Source organism: Chiloscyllium plagiosum, chromosome 6 (genome assembly GCF_004010195.1).
Source record: "Chiloscyllium plagiosum isolate BGI_BamShark_2017 chromosome 6, ASM401019v2, whole genome shotgun sequence".
Lineage (NCBI taxonomy): Eukaryota > Metazoa > Chordata > Chondrichthyes > Orectolobiformes > Hemiscylliidae > Chiloscyllium > Chiloscyllium plagiosum.
In genome coordinates this window covers 121,477,735-121,493,653 of record NC_057715.1, presented here as the reverse complement: position 1 = coordinate 121,493,653, position 15,919 = coordinate 121,477,735, and the positions used below count along the sequence as shown (strand labels likewise).

Here is a 15,919-nt window from a genome sequence, read left to right as displayed (position 1 = left end):
TATCTCCCCCATTTTCTGTGACTCCAAACTCGTTTCAATTCACCACAGAACCAAACTATGTTGGTTTAGCACAACTTTGAGAGACCAAAGTCATTTAACATCTTCGGATTCCTAACCTCAGGAGGTTCTTAGAAGTGGAATTTCTGCTCCTTCTCTGATCTGTAGTGCAAGAGAAACATCCAAAACCAAACAATGGAAAGGAGCTCAAACGTGGATTAGCAATAATTCTGAATTTTGAAGTGGAACCAATGCATTTTATTTCTAATAACATCTTTTCCAGGGCAGAATCTGCACGTGTATTTAATCTGCAAATTACATCAGAATTTCCAAAACGTGACACAGCAAATTGGTCAATGAAACTTGAAAAAAATGGATGTTTTACAATTGTGCCTATTTCAACCACACAATTTAAAAAGTTTAACACTTTGTGTTACAGTATGAAATCCTCCTGCTGTTGTATCACAGAAGTAATAGAGGGGATGTTGTGGATCAGGATTATTGCACTGATTCCACCAAACACTTGAAGCAGGTAAAAGTGAAGAAACTCCAAAGGAGAAAGGCGAACTGAATGATCCTTGTTCATTGGTGTCAGCTCGTCAAATAGTTGTGTGTTGAGAGTTTCGGCTTCTTCTTCTTGGTTTTCAATACAGGTGGCAGAGCAATTCTGAAAGCAGTCCTGATTTAATAAAAAAATATCGTCACCAAATTATATAAAAATCAAATATTCAAAAGAATTCAACCAACTGAATTGTATAATACTCACTCGCATGTAGTGCAAATGGGACTAAAGTTGCAAAATACTGACAATTAAAGAGAGAAATTAATTAATAACTAATTGCTATTTAGTCAAGTAAAAAAAAAAGACCTAGCTACACTGAAACTCACTTGATAAGCAGACTGAACACACGTAACCAATTTCAATCAAATTACGGTGACAGAAACAGGCAGCTCGATAATCCACATGAACTGGAGGGGGTAGGACAAGCTGAGACCTCTGCTCAGGGTCTGGTAAAAATACCCACTGAAAGGAAAAAGATACAAACAGAGGATTAAAAACCCACAAGAACTTACAATTTAGCCTTTATTATTTTGATAAATCTTTGCTGAGTCATGTATCGATGACTTATGGGACAACGGCAGGTAAACGAAATTGACATACACGTGAGCCAAGATCTAACTGAGTGGAAGTTCAGGATCCAGAGAAGTGTGAGCAGATGTATTTTGGGAAGTCTTAGAGAGCAAAGGAGTACACAATGAAAAGTAGGATCCTAGAAAGTTAAGGGCTTCAGAGGGACCCTAGTCTGCACGTACACGGCAAGGAGAGATGGATGAAGTAGTTAAAAAGGTTTAAGGGATACTTGCCTTTATTAGTTGAGGTATCAAATACAAGAGCAGAAAGGTTATCCTGGAGCTGTATAATATATTAAGTAGGCCGCAGCTGGAGTACTGTGAGCAGTTCTGGTTGCAGACCTATGGGGAGGATGTCATTGCAGTAGAGAAAGTACAGAGGAGATTCGCAGGGATGTTGCCTTGGCTGGAGCCTGTCAGTTATGAAAGAGAGACTAAATACGCTGGTACCGTTTTCCTTAGAGCAGAGAATGCTGAGAGGGAGTTTGATTGAGGTGTACAAAATTAAGAGGAGTATACATAGGACAGATCCAAACCTGGCTCCCGTGGCGATATAAAGGCCCAGGTCAATATTGCCCACAAGTCCGATTCGATGTAATTTAAAAAGAGCCGCCACGTCTTATAGAATGGTTCTGTTTTCTGGCACACTACATTTGTAAGATAATCTTGGGGGATGTGCTCAATCACCAATCTACGCCTCCCCATGAGACCTGGGGGGTGGGGTTTCTGAGATCCAGTTCATTGGAATGTTCTTCCTTGCACAGTGAGAGAGAATGTTTAATAATCTCTTCCCATGTTCATGCAGCAAGGGCAAATTTGGCAATCCCAAAAGAAGGGATACAACCTTGATTCCCAGGATCCCCTCCAACTTACTAACTATGGCACCCAATATACACGGATCCTGTAAAATGACCATAAACACTGCGTAAGGGTGCCTCTGCTAATTTTACATTTTGGACATTTGCAGATGCTCATTTCTTGAACTTTGCTAACCATTCTGGAGCCATGTAGGCCCTGTGAAGAATCTTGAACTGCACAGCTTGCGTTTTATTGTATATCGAAATTTTGTTCACATTCTCCCGTGTTTCAAATGAAATTTCTTCTCCTACTTCCTGACTCCAGATTCCACAGAGTCTTTCCATATCCTCCAGTGCGCTCCCTGTCTGTAAATGGAATAGGATACTAACTGAGAGAGTACTTGCACACTGCAGCACTCTTCTCTCTATATCAGACTTATAGGGCTGAGCCATAACAGTGATCCTTCTCTGCCTGTAGTCCCTAATCTGGAAATAATGGAAGAGGTCCCTACTAGATAGCTCATATTTGTGACTTAATTGGTCAAAAGACATCAGGACCTCACCTTCAGATAAATCTCCCAAACAAGAGACTTCCTTGACCTCCCATGCCTTAAAGCGGGAGTCTACTGACCTCAGCCTAAATCCTGAGGCTCCAACTACAGGGGTGAATGGTGAGGTCTTATGTGAATTCCCCTTGTCCTGCCACATTATTCTCCAAACTTTGACCATGTTTAAGATAATCGGGCTTTTACAATGTTCAGTCACGGATTTCACCCTATCCATAAACAGTACATTAATGAGGGGTCACCTTGCCTGCGAAGCCTTGATGTCAAGCCATATCGACCCCCGATCCTTGCGCATCCAGTTACCCACATAATGCAAGAGGGCATCTGTTTGATATCGCTTCAAATCTGGGAGGTCCACACCCCCCCCCCCCCCCCCCGATATCACTTCAAATCTGGGAGGTCCACACACCCCCCCCAACCCATATCCTGCATGAGCTGCATCTTATTAAATTTAATGACAGAGTGTCTATGACACCAGATGAAGGACCCAAGCCAGCAATTAACCTCCGCAGCACCTGTCTGGGCAGCATTCTCATAGGATATAGTAGCCGAGGAAGAACATTCATTTTAATCAAGGCTATTCGGCCTAACCAAGATATTGGTAAAACACTCCCGGCGCTGCAGATCCTGTCTTATCCTATCAAACAATTGCGCAAAGTTAGCTCTGTACAGCTGATGGAAAATGGGAGTAATGAAAATACCCAAATAAAGAAAACTTATTTGCAACCATGAAAAGGGAAACTGTGTCCCATCCTCCAGATCAGACACTCCCACCAAGCCCCGAAAGAGCATAGCTTCCAACTTTGTAAAGTTTATTTTATATCCCGAGAAGATGCCAAATAATATAACTTTTTGTATTAACCGGAGTACGACTTTTCCGGGTTACCAAAAATAGGAGAACATCATCAGCGTAGAGAGTAATTTTGTGTTCTCCCATTCCTACCTTTGGCGCCACTATTTCAGGGTCCTTCCGAATGGCCTCTGCCAACAGTTCAGTTACTAAGGTAAATAATAGTGGCAAGAGAGGACACCCTTGTCGCCTGCCTCTCCCGACGCTAAAATTATCCAATTTAACACAGTTTGTAAGAATTGCTGCCTTGGGGTCATTATATAGCACTGCTACCACTTCGCGAAACTTCCCCACCCCCCAAGACCAAAGTGTTCTAGGACACCAAAAAGATACAGAGACTCTACCCGATCAAACACCTTTTCGGGTCAAGGAGACCACCAAACCCAGAATTAACCTCTGCTGGCACACCTGCACTATGTTCAACACCCTCCTGATGTTATTGGCAGAGCTACGGCCCTTAATGAAGCCAGTCTGGTTTTCTTTTATAATAGTGGGCAGTACCTTTCCAATCTCAGGTCCAGCATCTTTGACAGGATTTTAAAATCTATATTCAGCAACGAGATAGGTCTATACAGGTATGATTCTGGATTAGTGGTGCTGGAAGAGCACAGCAGTTCAGGCAGCATCCGAGGAGCAGTAAAATCGACGTTTCGGCTCAGGGCCGTCTTCTTTCTTTAGAATGAGGGAGATAGTGGCCTCCCTAAGAGAGGGCGGAAGGCAGGCTTGGTTACATGAGTGATTATACATTCCCAGGATTGGCTTAGCCAACATGTTTATGAACCCCTTGTAGAACTCACTCAGGAACTGGTCTGGGCCAGGTGCTTTTCCACTTTGGAGCTGGCTTACTGTCTCTTGAGCCTCCTGTGTTGTTAAGGGTGCATTTAAAATGGAGGCTTGCTCTGCAATTATGCCAGGAAGGTCCAAGTTCTCCAAAGGGATTCTATTCTTGCCACCCCATCCCACAGCCCTCCAAGCGGTATAATTCCACGTAAAATTTCAGAAATATGATGTTAATCTTTTTCAACTCATGAATGGTAAAACCATAAGACATAGGAGTGGAAGTAAGGCCATTCAGCCCATCGAGTCCACCTTGCATTTTAATTATGGCTGATTGGCATTTCAACTCCACTTACACGCACTCTCCTCGTAGCCCTTAATTCCTTGTGAGATCAAGAATTTATCAATGTCTGCCTTTAAGGCATTTAGCATCCGGCCTCCACTGTGCTCCATGGCAATGCATTGCACAGGCCCACCACTCTCCACCTGAAGAAATGTCTCCTCATTTCCGTTCTAAACTGACCCCCTCTAATTCTAAGGCAGTACCCACAGGTCCTAGACTCCACGCCTAGCAGAAACAGCTTCCCAGCATCCACCCTTTCTAAGCCATGCCTTATCTTACAAGTTACTATTAGACCTCCCCTCACCCTTCTAAACTCTAATGAATACAATCCCAGGATCCTCAGCCGTTCAACTGGTACTAATAGTATCAGCTCTCTCCCTAATGGACACAATGGACTGCAGAGCATTTTTCTTCCTAGCCAAATAAACCAGATATCTATCTGGCTTATCCCTGTACTCAAATAACATTTGCTTTGCAAAGGAGATCTCTCTCTTCACCGCCTGAGTAGGCACTGAAGTCAGAGCAGCATGGACAGCCGTGACCCTCTGCAGCTTGACCACAGATGGTCTATTGTAATACGCCGACTCAGCTGCTTTCAGCCGAGCCTTGAGCATCTGTTCCCCTCTCTGCCTTTTCCTGGTTGCTGAATGCGAGATAATCAAATCCCTTAAGTATGCCTTGGTGGTCTCCCAAAGCACCGACAGATTACTAGCTGTACCCAAGTTGATGTCCCAGAAGGCCCCAAACTCCCTTTTGAGGTACTCTATAAATTTACTGTCCTTCAAAAGAAACAGATCCATGCACCAATGCCATGCGTCTATTCCATTATCCTTAATCTCCACATCCAAATTCACTGCCGTATGGTCTGAGATATCTATGTTCCCAATCCTGCAGAATAGCACGAAATCCAAACAGACTGGTGGAGCAAAGAACACATCAATTCTTGTTTGGCATGTGTATGGATTGGAGTAAAAGGTAAAACTCCTGCCATTAGGATGCAGGCATCTCCACACATCCATCAACCTCAACTCCCACTCCAGTCCACCAGCTGTTTAGATTGCAGGGAGACACCTGAGAGACCTCTTGGCAACCTGTCTACCTCGGGGTCCATGAGACAGTTAAAGTCTCCGCCTATGATCATACGGCGCACCCCAAGAGCCATTAATTTAGAGATTGCATCAATTAAGAATTTAAGGGGATGCGCTGGGGGACAATAGACTTTCAGGATGCCATACTCTTCCCCATGTATTAAGGCCTTGAGAATGATGAAGCACTCGTATTCATCCTTGATTTGTCGGTATCTTTGTATTAATATGGCCATTCCTCTATTTTTGGAGTTGAAAGTGGAGAAGAATACCCTACCAAATCCTCCCTGCTGCAACTTCACATGTACCCTGTCAGTTAAGCGTGTTTCCTGCAGCAGAGCGATGTCAACCCTTTCCTTTCTAAGGTTTGAGAACACCTTCTTTCTTTTAATCGGAGAATGGCTCCCTTTTATATTCCAGGTGCACCATCTAAACGAGCCACTAGCCGTGACCACCCACAGCAACCCACAGTCCCCTGAGAAGTAGCAGCTTATTCCTGGTGCACTGATTGGAAAAAACACAGCATTTATAAGATCTAAAAACTATCCCCACAAATATTACTAGAATAAAAAACTAACCACTGCACTTAACCTAACCGAACAAACACAAACAACAAACCGCTGGAGATTTCCACCCTCTCCCACAGGGAGGGGTATTCATCTCAAACCTTACAACCATACTAATTCCGAGCTGAAAATGTGTTGCTGGAAAAGCGCAGCAGATCAGGCAACATCCAAGGAGCAGGAGAATTGACGTTTCGGGCATGAGCCCTTCTTCAGGAATGAGGAAGGAGATCCAATTATTGGATTGACGCGTCAAAGTGGTCAAACAAAGGACTGCGGCAAAGAATTTGGAGGGGCAGATCCAAACACTGGAAGATCAGGATCGGACCCTGTTGGATCAGGTTGACAACCTCATGAATCAAGGTGCGAGGCAAAACCGATGGCAAAACCATACTAATTCCTTCTAGCTAAGGCCGTGCCCCAGACCCAAGCAATACCAAGACAAAGAACACCTGTTATTTACACACATGGGAGTTAACAGTAAGCGTCCACCCTGTCCCCTCCACACACCGGCCCCATTCACCTTACATAAAGGAAATAACAACCTCTCACCGTTGTCCATAATTGCCTTTGTTTTTTTTTCACCCGACCTGGATCATTGATTTCAAACAGTCCAAAGGTTACTCGCTTTTTCTGCCGAGTCAAAATTAAAAACAGACCCTCCATGATTAAAGCATAGTACTGCTGGGTACCTCAAAGAGTATTGTATATTCAAGTCTCTCAATTTCTTCTTGACCTCATCAAAGGATTTCCTCTTCTTGATTACGGCCCCAGAGAATTTTTGATAAAACAAAAATAAAATTTGATAAAACTTTCGATCCTTAGTACACCAACGCCTGTGAATCTCTTCCCAGACTTCTGGATGCTTCCATTATCAGCTGCTTCTCTTTACAACCTAGGACTGGGTGGGGGCACTGATCCAACCCAGACTTGCGCATCACATTCCCATGTGCCTGCTCCACACACACCTGGCCCAACTTGATCTCCAGCCCCAGAAGCTGTAGGAGCCACTGTTCCAGGAAGGTAACCAGGCTCTCACTTTGCTCAGGCTCCGGGAGCCGAACCATCCAACGGTTTTGCCTCCGACCTTGATTCATGAGGTCGTCAACCTGATCCAACAGGGTCCGATCCTGGTCTTCCAGTGTTTGGATCTGCCCCTCCAAAATCTTCGCCATAGTCCTTTGTTTGACCACGCTAACACGTCAATCCAATACTTGGATCTCCTGCTCATGCTTTTTTAGCATGGCAGAGATCTGTTCCAGCACTGAGTTAATTTTCTCTTGGAATTTAACAAACTCCAAGACGAGATTCTGCTGGTCCAATAGATTCAAAAGCAGCACCGTGGGAGTCAGGGCCTCAGCTGCGGATGCCTTCCGCACTGTTGGGGACTGCTCTGCTGGCTGCGATCCTTCGGCCCCCTTTCCTTCTTTTGACTTCATCTTATTCCCAGATCATCAGGATCCAAATTTAAAAGGTTCTAGGTACTTTGGATGTTATTTTAATGAATCTTTTTTACGAATGACTAGTGGTGGTGGTGATGGTGGAGTGAAAACCCATCTTACTTGGGTTTTGATGCAGAGCCCCAGCACAGCAGACCTCTCAGATCACTGCCATCTTGGATCTCCCTAGATGGGTTTTTTTGACAATCAATTCATTGTCATCATTAGACTCTTAATTTTAGATTTTCTCATTCAATTCAAATTTCATCTTCTGCCATGGTGGATTTCGAACTCAGATCCCCAGAACACTACCTCGGTCTCTGGATTAACAGTCCAGTGATAATACCAATGGGCCATTTCCTCCTCTTAGTGGGATAAGAATAGATATGTGGTTGATGACATGAAGGGTCAATGGCATTTTATCGCGCTGCAATACTCTATTGACTTAAATTAGAATTGAGAAAGAACAATGGGTTCTTGTCATTTATGACTTAATTCCAGGTGTAGCTGTGGAATTGCAACACCTGTCCCAGCCACTCACCCATGCATGTTCTGCACTGCTAAACAAAATTTGTAGGAAGCAACAAAGAAAGAACTGCTGATACTGGAGATGAGAAACAAAACAAGCAGAAATTGCTGGAGAAACTCAGCAGGTCTGGCAGCATTTGTGCAGAGAAAACAGAATTAACATTTCAAGTCCTGTTCAAGGCACTGGACTCAAAGTTAACTTTCTCCCTCCAAAGATAGTGCCAGAACTGCTGGGTTTTGCCAGCAATTTCTATTTTTGTTCATTTCAGGATGAGCAAGTTCTGTTTTTATGTGATTATAACTTACCAGTAAATACTGTGAGAGTGAGAGCATCTGTGGTATTTTTAAATATAACCCTCCAGTTATATCAGACGCCTGTAGATAAAAAAAAACTGTTCAATGAAAGGTTTAAAATTCCGACCCATGCCCGTTACTACACAACGATTTGTGCTAGATCAGATTCAGATGTCAGTATCCAGTTTTTATTGGCTCTGAAAAGGCGCACAGAGGATTCATGTGGTAGGGGACTGCCCACTAGGTGCAAGAATCCTGCTGGTCATGAACTCAAAATTCTGAATGTGTTTCTTTCTCCATTCACCAAGAATGTACAAAGTAGGCTTCTAATCATGACAGAGGGATTTTGGGGTGCTTGTCCACAGATTCCTCAAGATGAGAGGACAGGTTAATAGAGTTAACAGTTAAGAAGCCATACAGGATTCCTTTATCTGCTGAGGCATGGATTATAAGAGGAGGGAGGTTATATTTGAATTTTGGTTAGACCACAGCTGGAGTACTGTGTGCATTTCTGGAGTGATATGATTGCACTGGAGTGGCTGCAGAGGAGATTCAGCAAGATGTTGCCTGAATTAGGACAGTTTAGCTATAAAGAGAGGCTGGATAGGCTTGGTTGTTTTCCTCATAGCAGAGAAGGTGGAGAGCAGGACCTATGGGTAAGATTATGAAGGGTATGGACAGAGTGGATAGGAAGCAGCTGTAGCTGTTAGTGGAGTCAACAATACAGGCATAATTTTAAGGAGGTTTAAGAAGATTTGAGGAAAGGTTTATTTCACCCAGCGGGGTGTGAGAATCTGGAATGCACTGCCTGGGAGGCTAGTAGAGGCAGGAAGCCTCACAACCTTTAAGTAGCACTTAATGAGCAATTGAAATGTTACATCATTCAAGACGGTGAATGCTGGAAAGCAGTATTAGCACAGGCACATTGGGCCGAAGACCTCTTTTAGGCTGTATGACTTTACGATAGGTGAACCTGGTGACATCGAGGTTTCCACAGGCAATAGAGATTAATGATCAGCAATTCCTGTCACTGCCAATCTCCATCTGTCTTTCAACACTAAGATTCTCCAAGGAATAACAGAATTAAACAGGGCAGATGCGTGGGTTGGTTCACTCAGTTACTTGCAACATGCTGCAGAATAAAACCAACAGTGTTACTTCAATTCGTGCACTGACTCACTATTTTTTATGGAGGCCCTGCCTCCTCACTTTGCTCCACACTTGCTGAGGACTGCTGCCCCTCCAGTTATGTAGCCAATTGTCTCTCTCTCTCTCCCCTCTTCTCTCTCTACAACCCCCCTTACCATCTTTGTGGGCTAAGGCTAATTAACTAAATAGAACAGGGCAGCTCAGTAAGAACACAGGTTTCCATTTTAGTATCCACCATTAAACATTAAGTGCCCCTGAAGTGCTCTATTGTTACTATTATTCAACCAGATAATGTTGACAGACATTTTTTAAAAAGTACTTTTTCCAAGGTTGGAGTTCATGTTCATGTCATGCTCTGCAGACTTTTAGTTTAAGTGTGCAAATACTAACTTACTTGCTGCAGTAACCCAGATTCAGAGTCCAAAACACATGCATCAATCAGAATATTCTGAAAAAGACAAAGTTACCAAATATTTTATATTGCAAAAACTTCTCTCTCGCTTTCTACCAATGGCAGAAATGTGTACTGTCTACTGAATACAGCAACTCGCTGTTTCATTTTACGTTCAGCAAGTATACCTTTAAGAGACACACTGATGACATCACTGTGTATGATTAGATTAGATTAGATTACAGTGTGGAAACAGGCCCTTCGGCCCAACAAGTCCACACCGACCGGCCGAAGCGAAACCCACCCATACCCCTACATTTACCCCTTATCTAACACTACAGGCAATTTAGTATGGCCAATTCACTTGACCCTGCACATCTTTGGATGGTGGGCGGAAACCGGAGCACCCGGAGGAAACCCACGCAGACACGGGGAGAACGTGCAAACTCCACACAGTCAGTCGCCTGAGGCGGGAATTGAACCCGGGTCTCTGGCGCTGTGAGGCAGCAGTGCTAACCACTGTGCCACCGTGCCGCCCACCATGAGATCCAAAGTATAAACGTCTCAGACTCCATCTTACCACAGATCACCCGAAACATGACATTATACAGGAAGCAGACTCCTCTGTTGTACCCTTGTAGCTTAACACTAGCTCAGACACTTACATGGCTGAAGAATGTGATGTTGGTATATGATACTCACATGTAATAGCCATATGTTGGAATCATCGGTCCCATAATAACTATAAAAGACTAAAGAACTGCAGATGCTGGAAATCAGAAACAAATTCATAAATTGCTGGAAAAGTTTAGCAGGTCAGGCAGCATCTGTGGAGTGAAAGCAAAATTAACACTTCAGGTCCAATGACCCTACCTCAGAAATTATTGTAGCTAACTTACTAGTTACTGTCGGTTCTGAAGAGGGGTCACCAGACCCAAAACATTAATTCTGTTTTCTTTCTACAGATGCTGCCTGACCTGATGAGTTTTTCTAGCAATGATGATTTTGTTGCCCACAATATCAATACCTAGTTTACATTAAGGGGATAACATATACTTTATCACATGCATGAAGGAAAATCCTCACTACTTGCCAAGGCTCATTTGACAGCAATTTCCAAACCCTCAATCTTTAACATATAAAAGAATATTCAACAGCATACATGTAGGAACTTCACCACTTGCAAGCTCCCTCAAGTCCTGAATTAATAATCTGTCACAATTCCTTCACTGTCACAGAATCAAAATTCTGAAACACCCCTTCGTACTAACATTACCACAGCATGTGGACTGCAACAGTTCAAGAAATCAGCTCACCACCATCTTCTCAAGGAGCATTTCAAGGTGGGCAACAAATGCTCGGTCCTTTTTTTTATTCATTCACTTATGGGACATAGGTATCACTAGCCAGCACTTATTGCCCATCCCCAGTTGCCCTTGAGAAAGTGGGGGCGTACTGGCTTCTTAAACTGCTGCAGTCCATGTGCTTTGGGTCAACCACAATGTCCTTAGGGAGAGAACTGTAGGACTTTGATCTATCAACAGTGAAGGAACAGCAATATATTTCCAAGTCAGGGTGGTGAGTGGCTTGGAAGGGAATTTGCAGGTGGAGGTATTCCTATGTATCTGCTGCCCTTGTCCTTCCAGATAGAAGTGATTGTGGGTTTGAAAGGCACTGTCCAAGCATGACTAAAGAAAAGGTACAGAGTTGAGAGTGTGGTGCTGGGAAAGCTCAGCAGATCAGACAGCACCTGAGGAGCAGGAGAATCTACATAAGCCCTTCATCAGGAATGAGACCGCTTATGTTCCTCGGATGCTGCCTGACCTGCTGTGCTTCTCCAGCACCACACTCTCGACTCTGATCTCCAGCATCTGCAGTCCTCACTTTTTCCTAGATACTGTAAAAGGTACAGAAAATCTACCTGTTTCTGTGCTGCAAAGATAACATTCATAAAATTCATATATTGGGAAGCAGAGTCCTCAGCAGCTTTAATAACCTATGGAGGGAGGAAACAAACAAAATGAACAGAAACTAAAGAGACACCAGCACAGCATTGCATTAATAGGTGGAACAGGTTTAAATACAGCAAACATATCACTAGTTTGTTGGAGAATTTGCAGATCCAGTTGAAAGTTCTCCTCTCCTCATCCTCCACTCATTCTGGTTTCAGACAGTCTGGTTCCTGACCTCCAAGCACCCACTTGTGGGCTCGATGGTCAAGAGATGTGCTTGGATGTCATAAGTTGATTACTCCACGGCTCATTTCAGAGAGTTTGAATTAAATGCTGATCCCTTCACCCCTTGATGCAGCAACAAGTAAACAACAAACTTTGACTACAGTAGCTGTAGAACACTTACCAATATTCGGGAATTCAGCTCTTGCCCAACTGTATTGTATGGGAGGAAAAAGAAAACTCTTTTGTAACAAAACATGAGCTGTAATTTACAAAAGAAACTCAAAACTATTGCTAAGTCGGGGCACAATCAACACCATCACAATACCTTACACTCTCTCACACTACTTACTTATAACATTAAAACTAAAATTAGCTCGCAAGTGAAATATCATTGGATCAGATTATCATGCCCTCAAACCTGTTCTACCATTCAACTAGAACATGGTTGATCTGTATCTTAAGTCCAGTTACCTTTTCAGTTCTGTAAATCTTAACATCCTGATCAACAAAATTTGACATATTTCAGTTTTGAAAAGTTCAACTGAACCCCAGACCCAGATGCATACTGGGGGAGACTGACCCAGATTTCCATTACCCACTGTGTGAAGAAGTGCTTCTTGTCATTACCCTGAACCATTAAAGCTCTAATTTTAAGATTATGACCTATTATTTTGAATTCCTCCAGCAAAAGAAACAGTTTCTATCTACTTATCAGGTCCTTTCAAATATTGCGGACAACCCACAGGTGTCAAGGTTTGCAGATTGTGGTAATTCCCATTCAGCAGTCATGAATGTGAACAGCAGCCTTAGTTGTCATTCAAATCTAGGTATCTTTGAATGTCATAACTATTTTTGGCAAGATTCTATTATTCACCACCTCCTCAAAGAGACTGATAACATAAAACAAACAAAATGAATTACTTCAATTAAGAAGAAATTGTTAGTCATAGTCAACTTAGAATAATGACATAACAGATCAGTAAGCAATAATACCTTCCAACTCTTTATTCACCTTGTGAATATCTTAGTTCAGAAGTGTCAAGAAAAATGTCAACAGAACAGGGATGAAAAAACAGAAATATTCTGAGATAATAATGGATTAAAATAGATTGTTCAAATTAATCCAGAACTGCGATTCCCTTTCAACCCAGACCTCATCAGAAGCAGAGAAAATGCACAAAATAAAGTGGTTACTTATTAGAGAGAATTCTTTGAACAGTCTGAGGGAAAATTGATTTCCATCAGTGATTTTTGTTTGAAAAATTCGTACATTTTACCTGGGTGTCAGCATTTACTGCCTGTCTTAGATGCACCTTCAGAAAGTGGTGGTGAGCTGCATTCTTGAATAGCCACTGTCCATGTGCAGATCCACAATGAAGTAGACCCACAATGCCCTTCATGAGGGAGTTCCAGGATTCTGACCCAGCAGTATTGAAGGAATGGCGATATATTTCCAAGTCAGGATGATGAGCTTGGAAGGGGCTTGCAGGTGTTGGTGGTCCCATGTATTTACTGCACTTGTCCTTCTAGGTAGAAGCGGTCCTGGGTTTGGAAGGTGCTGCCTGAGGAGCTTTGGTGAATTTCAGCAGTGCATCTTGTAGATAGTACACACTCCAGCTACTGAGCGTCGGTGATGGAGGGAGTGGATGTTTGTGAATATGGTGCCAATCAAGCAAGCTGTTTTGTCCTGGATGATGTCGAGATTCTTGAGTGTTGTTGGGGCTGCACTCATCCAGGCAATGGGGAGTATTCCATCACACTCCTGACTTGTGCCTCGAGATACTGGATAGGCTTTGGGGAGTCAGGCAGTAAGTTAATCGCTGCAGTACTCCTAGTGTCTGACCTACTCTTGTAATAACTGCATTTGTTTGGTGAGTCCAGTGGAGTTTTTGGTCAGTGATGGTAACACCACTGAATGTCAAGAGGCGGAGGTTAGATCATCTCTTATTGGAGATGGTCATTGCCTGGCATTTGTGCAACGTGAATGTTACTTGCCATTTTTCAGCCCAAGCCTGGATATTGTCCAGATCTTAGTGCATCTGAACACTGACTGCTCCAGTAACTGAAGAGTCGAGATGGTGCCGAACATTGTGTAATCATCAAGGAACGTTGATCTTAACGGGATTCAATTTTATATCTAAAATACGTATATAATTTTTAAGAGGTATTGTATTTACATTTTGTCAATTACCAAAGAGCTAGCTCTTCCTGTTCATGTTGAGAGATATAGCGACAATCTTAGAAACTCTGCAGTGAAAGAGGCCACCATTCGGCCCATTGAATCTGCAGCACCACCAACAAATAATCATCTCACCTAGTGCCATTCTCTCTCAACCCTCAACATAACACTGCACATTCTTCCTTTTTGTAAAACTGTCCACTTCCTTTTCGTAAGCCCTGATTTAACCTGCCTCCACCACACTCTCAGACAATGCATTCTGGACCTTAACCACATACTGCATGAAAAAGTGATCCTTTCACCAGTGGAAACAGTTTCTCCCGATCATCTCTGTCCAGATCCCTCACATTTCTCTGCATTGACTTGTCCCCCCATTCCACCAACTTGTCCATTTACTATTGAAGTTCTACACTATCCACCTTAGAGTTTTCAATGCTTACTGTGCCCTATACATCAGGGTCTAGGTCATCAATATGTATCAGGAAAAGGTCCGAACTCCTGGGGAACTCCACTATAAAGCTTCGTCAGCCTGAAAAACATCATTAACTGCCACTTGCTATTTCCTGTCACTCAGCCAATTTTGTAATCAATCATGTTACCCTGTCCCTTTTGTTTCTTGAACTTTAACTTTGCTCACAAGTCTGTTGTTGTGTCAAAACTTTCATCTTTTGAAAGTTATTGCACCAACAGAGTTACCCTCATTGACCCTCTCTGTTACATCTCCCAAACCTCTAGGAAGTTAGTTAAAAAAAACTTCCCCTGCATTTATCCATGCTGGCTTTCCTTAATTAACTTGCATTTGCCCAAGTGGCCATTAGTTTGTCCTGAATTACTATGTCCAGAAGGTTCCCCACTACTTTAGAGGTGGGAAGGGGAGGAAGCAGGCAGTGCAGGGAGCCCATGTGGTCATTCCCCTCAACAATAAGTATATTGCTTTGGATACTGTTGGGGGGGAGGGGGTACGGCCTAGCAGGGATAAGCTGCAGGGACCGGGTGTCTGGCACGAGGGCCGGCTCTGAGGCTCAGAAGGGAAAGGGAGAGAGGAGGAGAGCGCTAGTTATAGGAGACTCTATAGTTAGAGGGACAGACAGGCGGTTCTATGGACATGGGCGAGACTCTCGGTTGGTTTGTTGCCTCCCGGACCGTGTCTTCAGAATCCTTAAGGGGGAGGGTGTGCAGCCAGAGGTCGTGGTGCACATTGGCATAGGAAGAGGGGTAGGGAGCTCATTCAGGAGCTCAGGGAGTTAGGCTGGAAGCTAAAAGCTAGGACGGACAGAGCCATCATCTCTGGGATGTTGCCGGTGCCACGTGACAGTGAGGCAAGGAATAGGGAGAGAGTGCAGTTGAACACGTGGCTGCAAGGATGGTGTAGGAGGGAGGGCTTCAGGTATTTGGACAATTGGACTGCATTCTGGGGAAGGTGGGACCTGTACAAGCAGGACGGGTTGCACCTGAACCAGAAGGGCACCAATATCCTGGGAGGTAGGTTTGCTAGCACTCTTCGAGGAGGTGGGTTTAAACTAATTTGGCAGGGGGATGGGATACGGACTTGTAGTCCAGCAAATAGGCTAGCTGTTTGTCAGGATGTCCAAGAATGTAGGGAGGCTGTGAAGAAGGTAGCACTGACAGGGAATACTTGCGGACACAGAGATG

The 15,919-nt window shown here is 43.6% G+C and overlaps 1 protein-coding gene across 8 annotated transcripts in view; it reads right to left on the bottom strand.

The window, feature by feature from the left end:
- Positions 1–232: 232 nt before the first annotated feature.
- Positions 233–15,919, bottom strand: part of gtf2h3 (general transcription factor IIH, polypeptide 3) — a 28,161-nt gene continuing 12,474 nt past the window's right edge. For 3 of the 8 annotated variants that reach the window (XM_043692650.1, XM_043692657.1, XM_043692654.1), the window contains 8 exons: positions 13,081–13,110; positions 12,269–12,297; positions 11,832–11,906; positions 9,914–9,967; positions 8,383–8,451; positions 886–1,021; positions 764–800; positions 233–676 (listed from right to left, as the gene is read on the bottom strand). In XM_043692650.1, the coding sequence (XP_043548585.1) occupies positions 589–676; positions 764–800; positions 886–1,021; positions 8,383–8,451; positions 9,914–9,967; positions 11,832–11,906; positions 12,269–12,297; positions 13,081–13,110 (518 nt within the window). In that variant the 3' untranslated portion in view covers positions 233–588. Of the gene's footprint in view, positions 677–763; positions 801–885; positions 1,022–1,362; positions 1,542–8,382; positions 8,452–9,913; positions 9,968–11,831; positions 11,907–12,268; positions 12,298–13,080; positions 13,111–15,919 lie in introns of those variants that run through there. The other 5 variants (XM_043692652.1, XM_043692651.1, XM_043692653.1 and 2 more) reach the window with 5 other exon arrangements.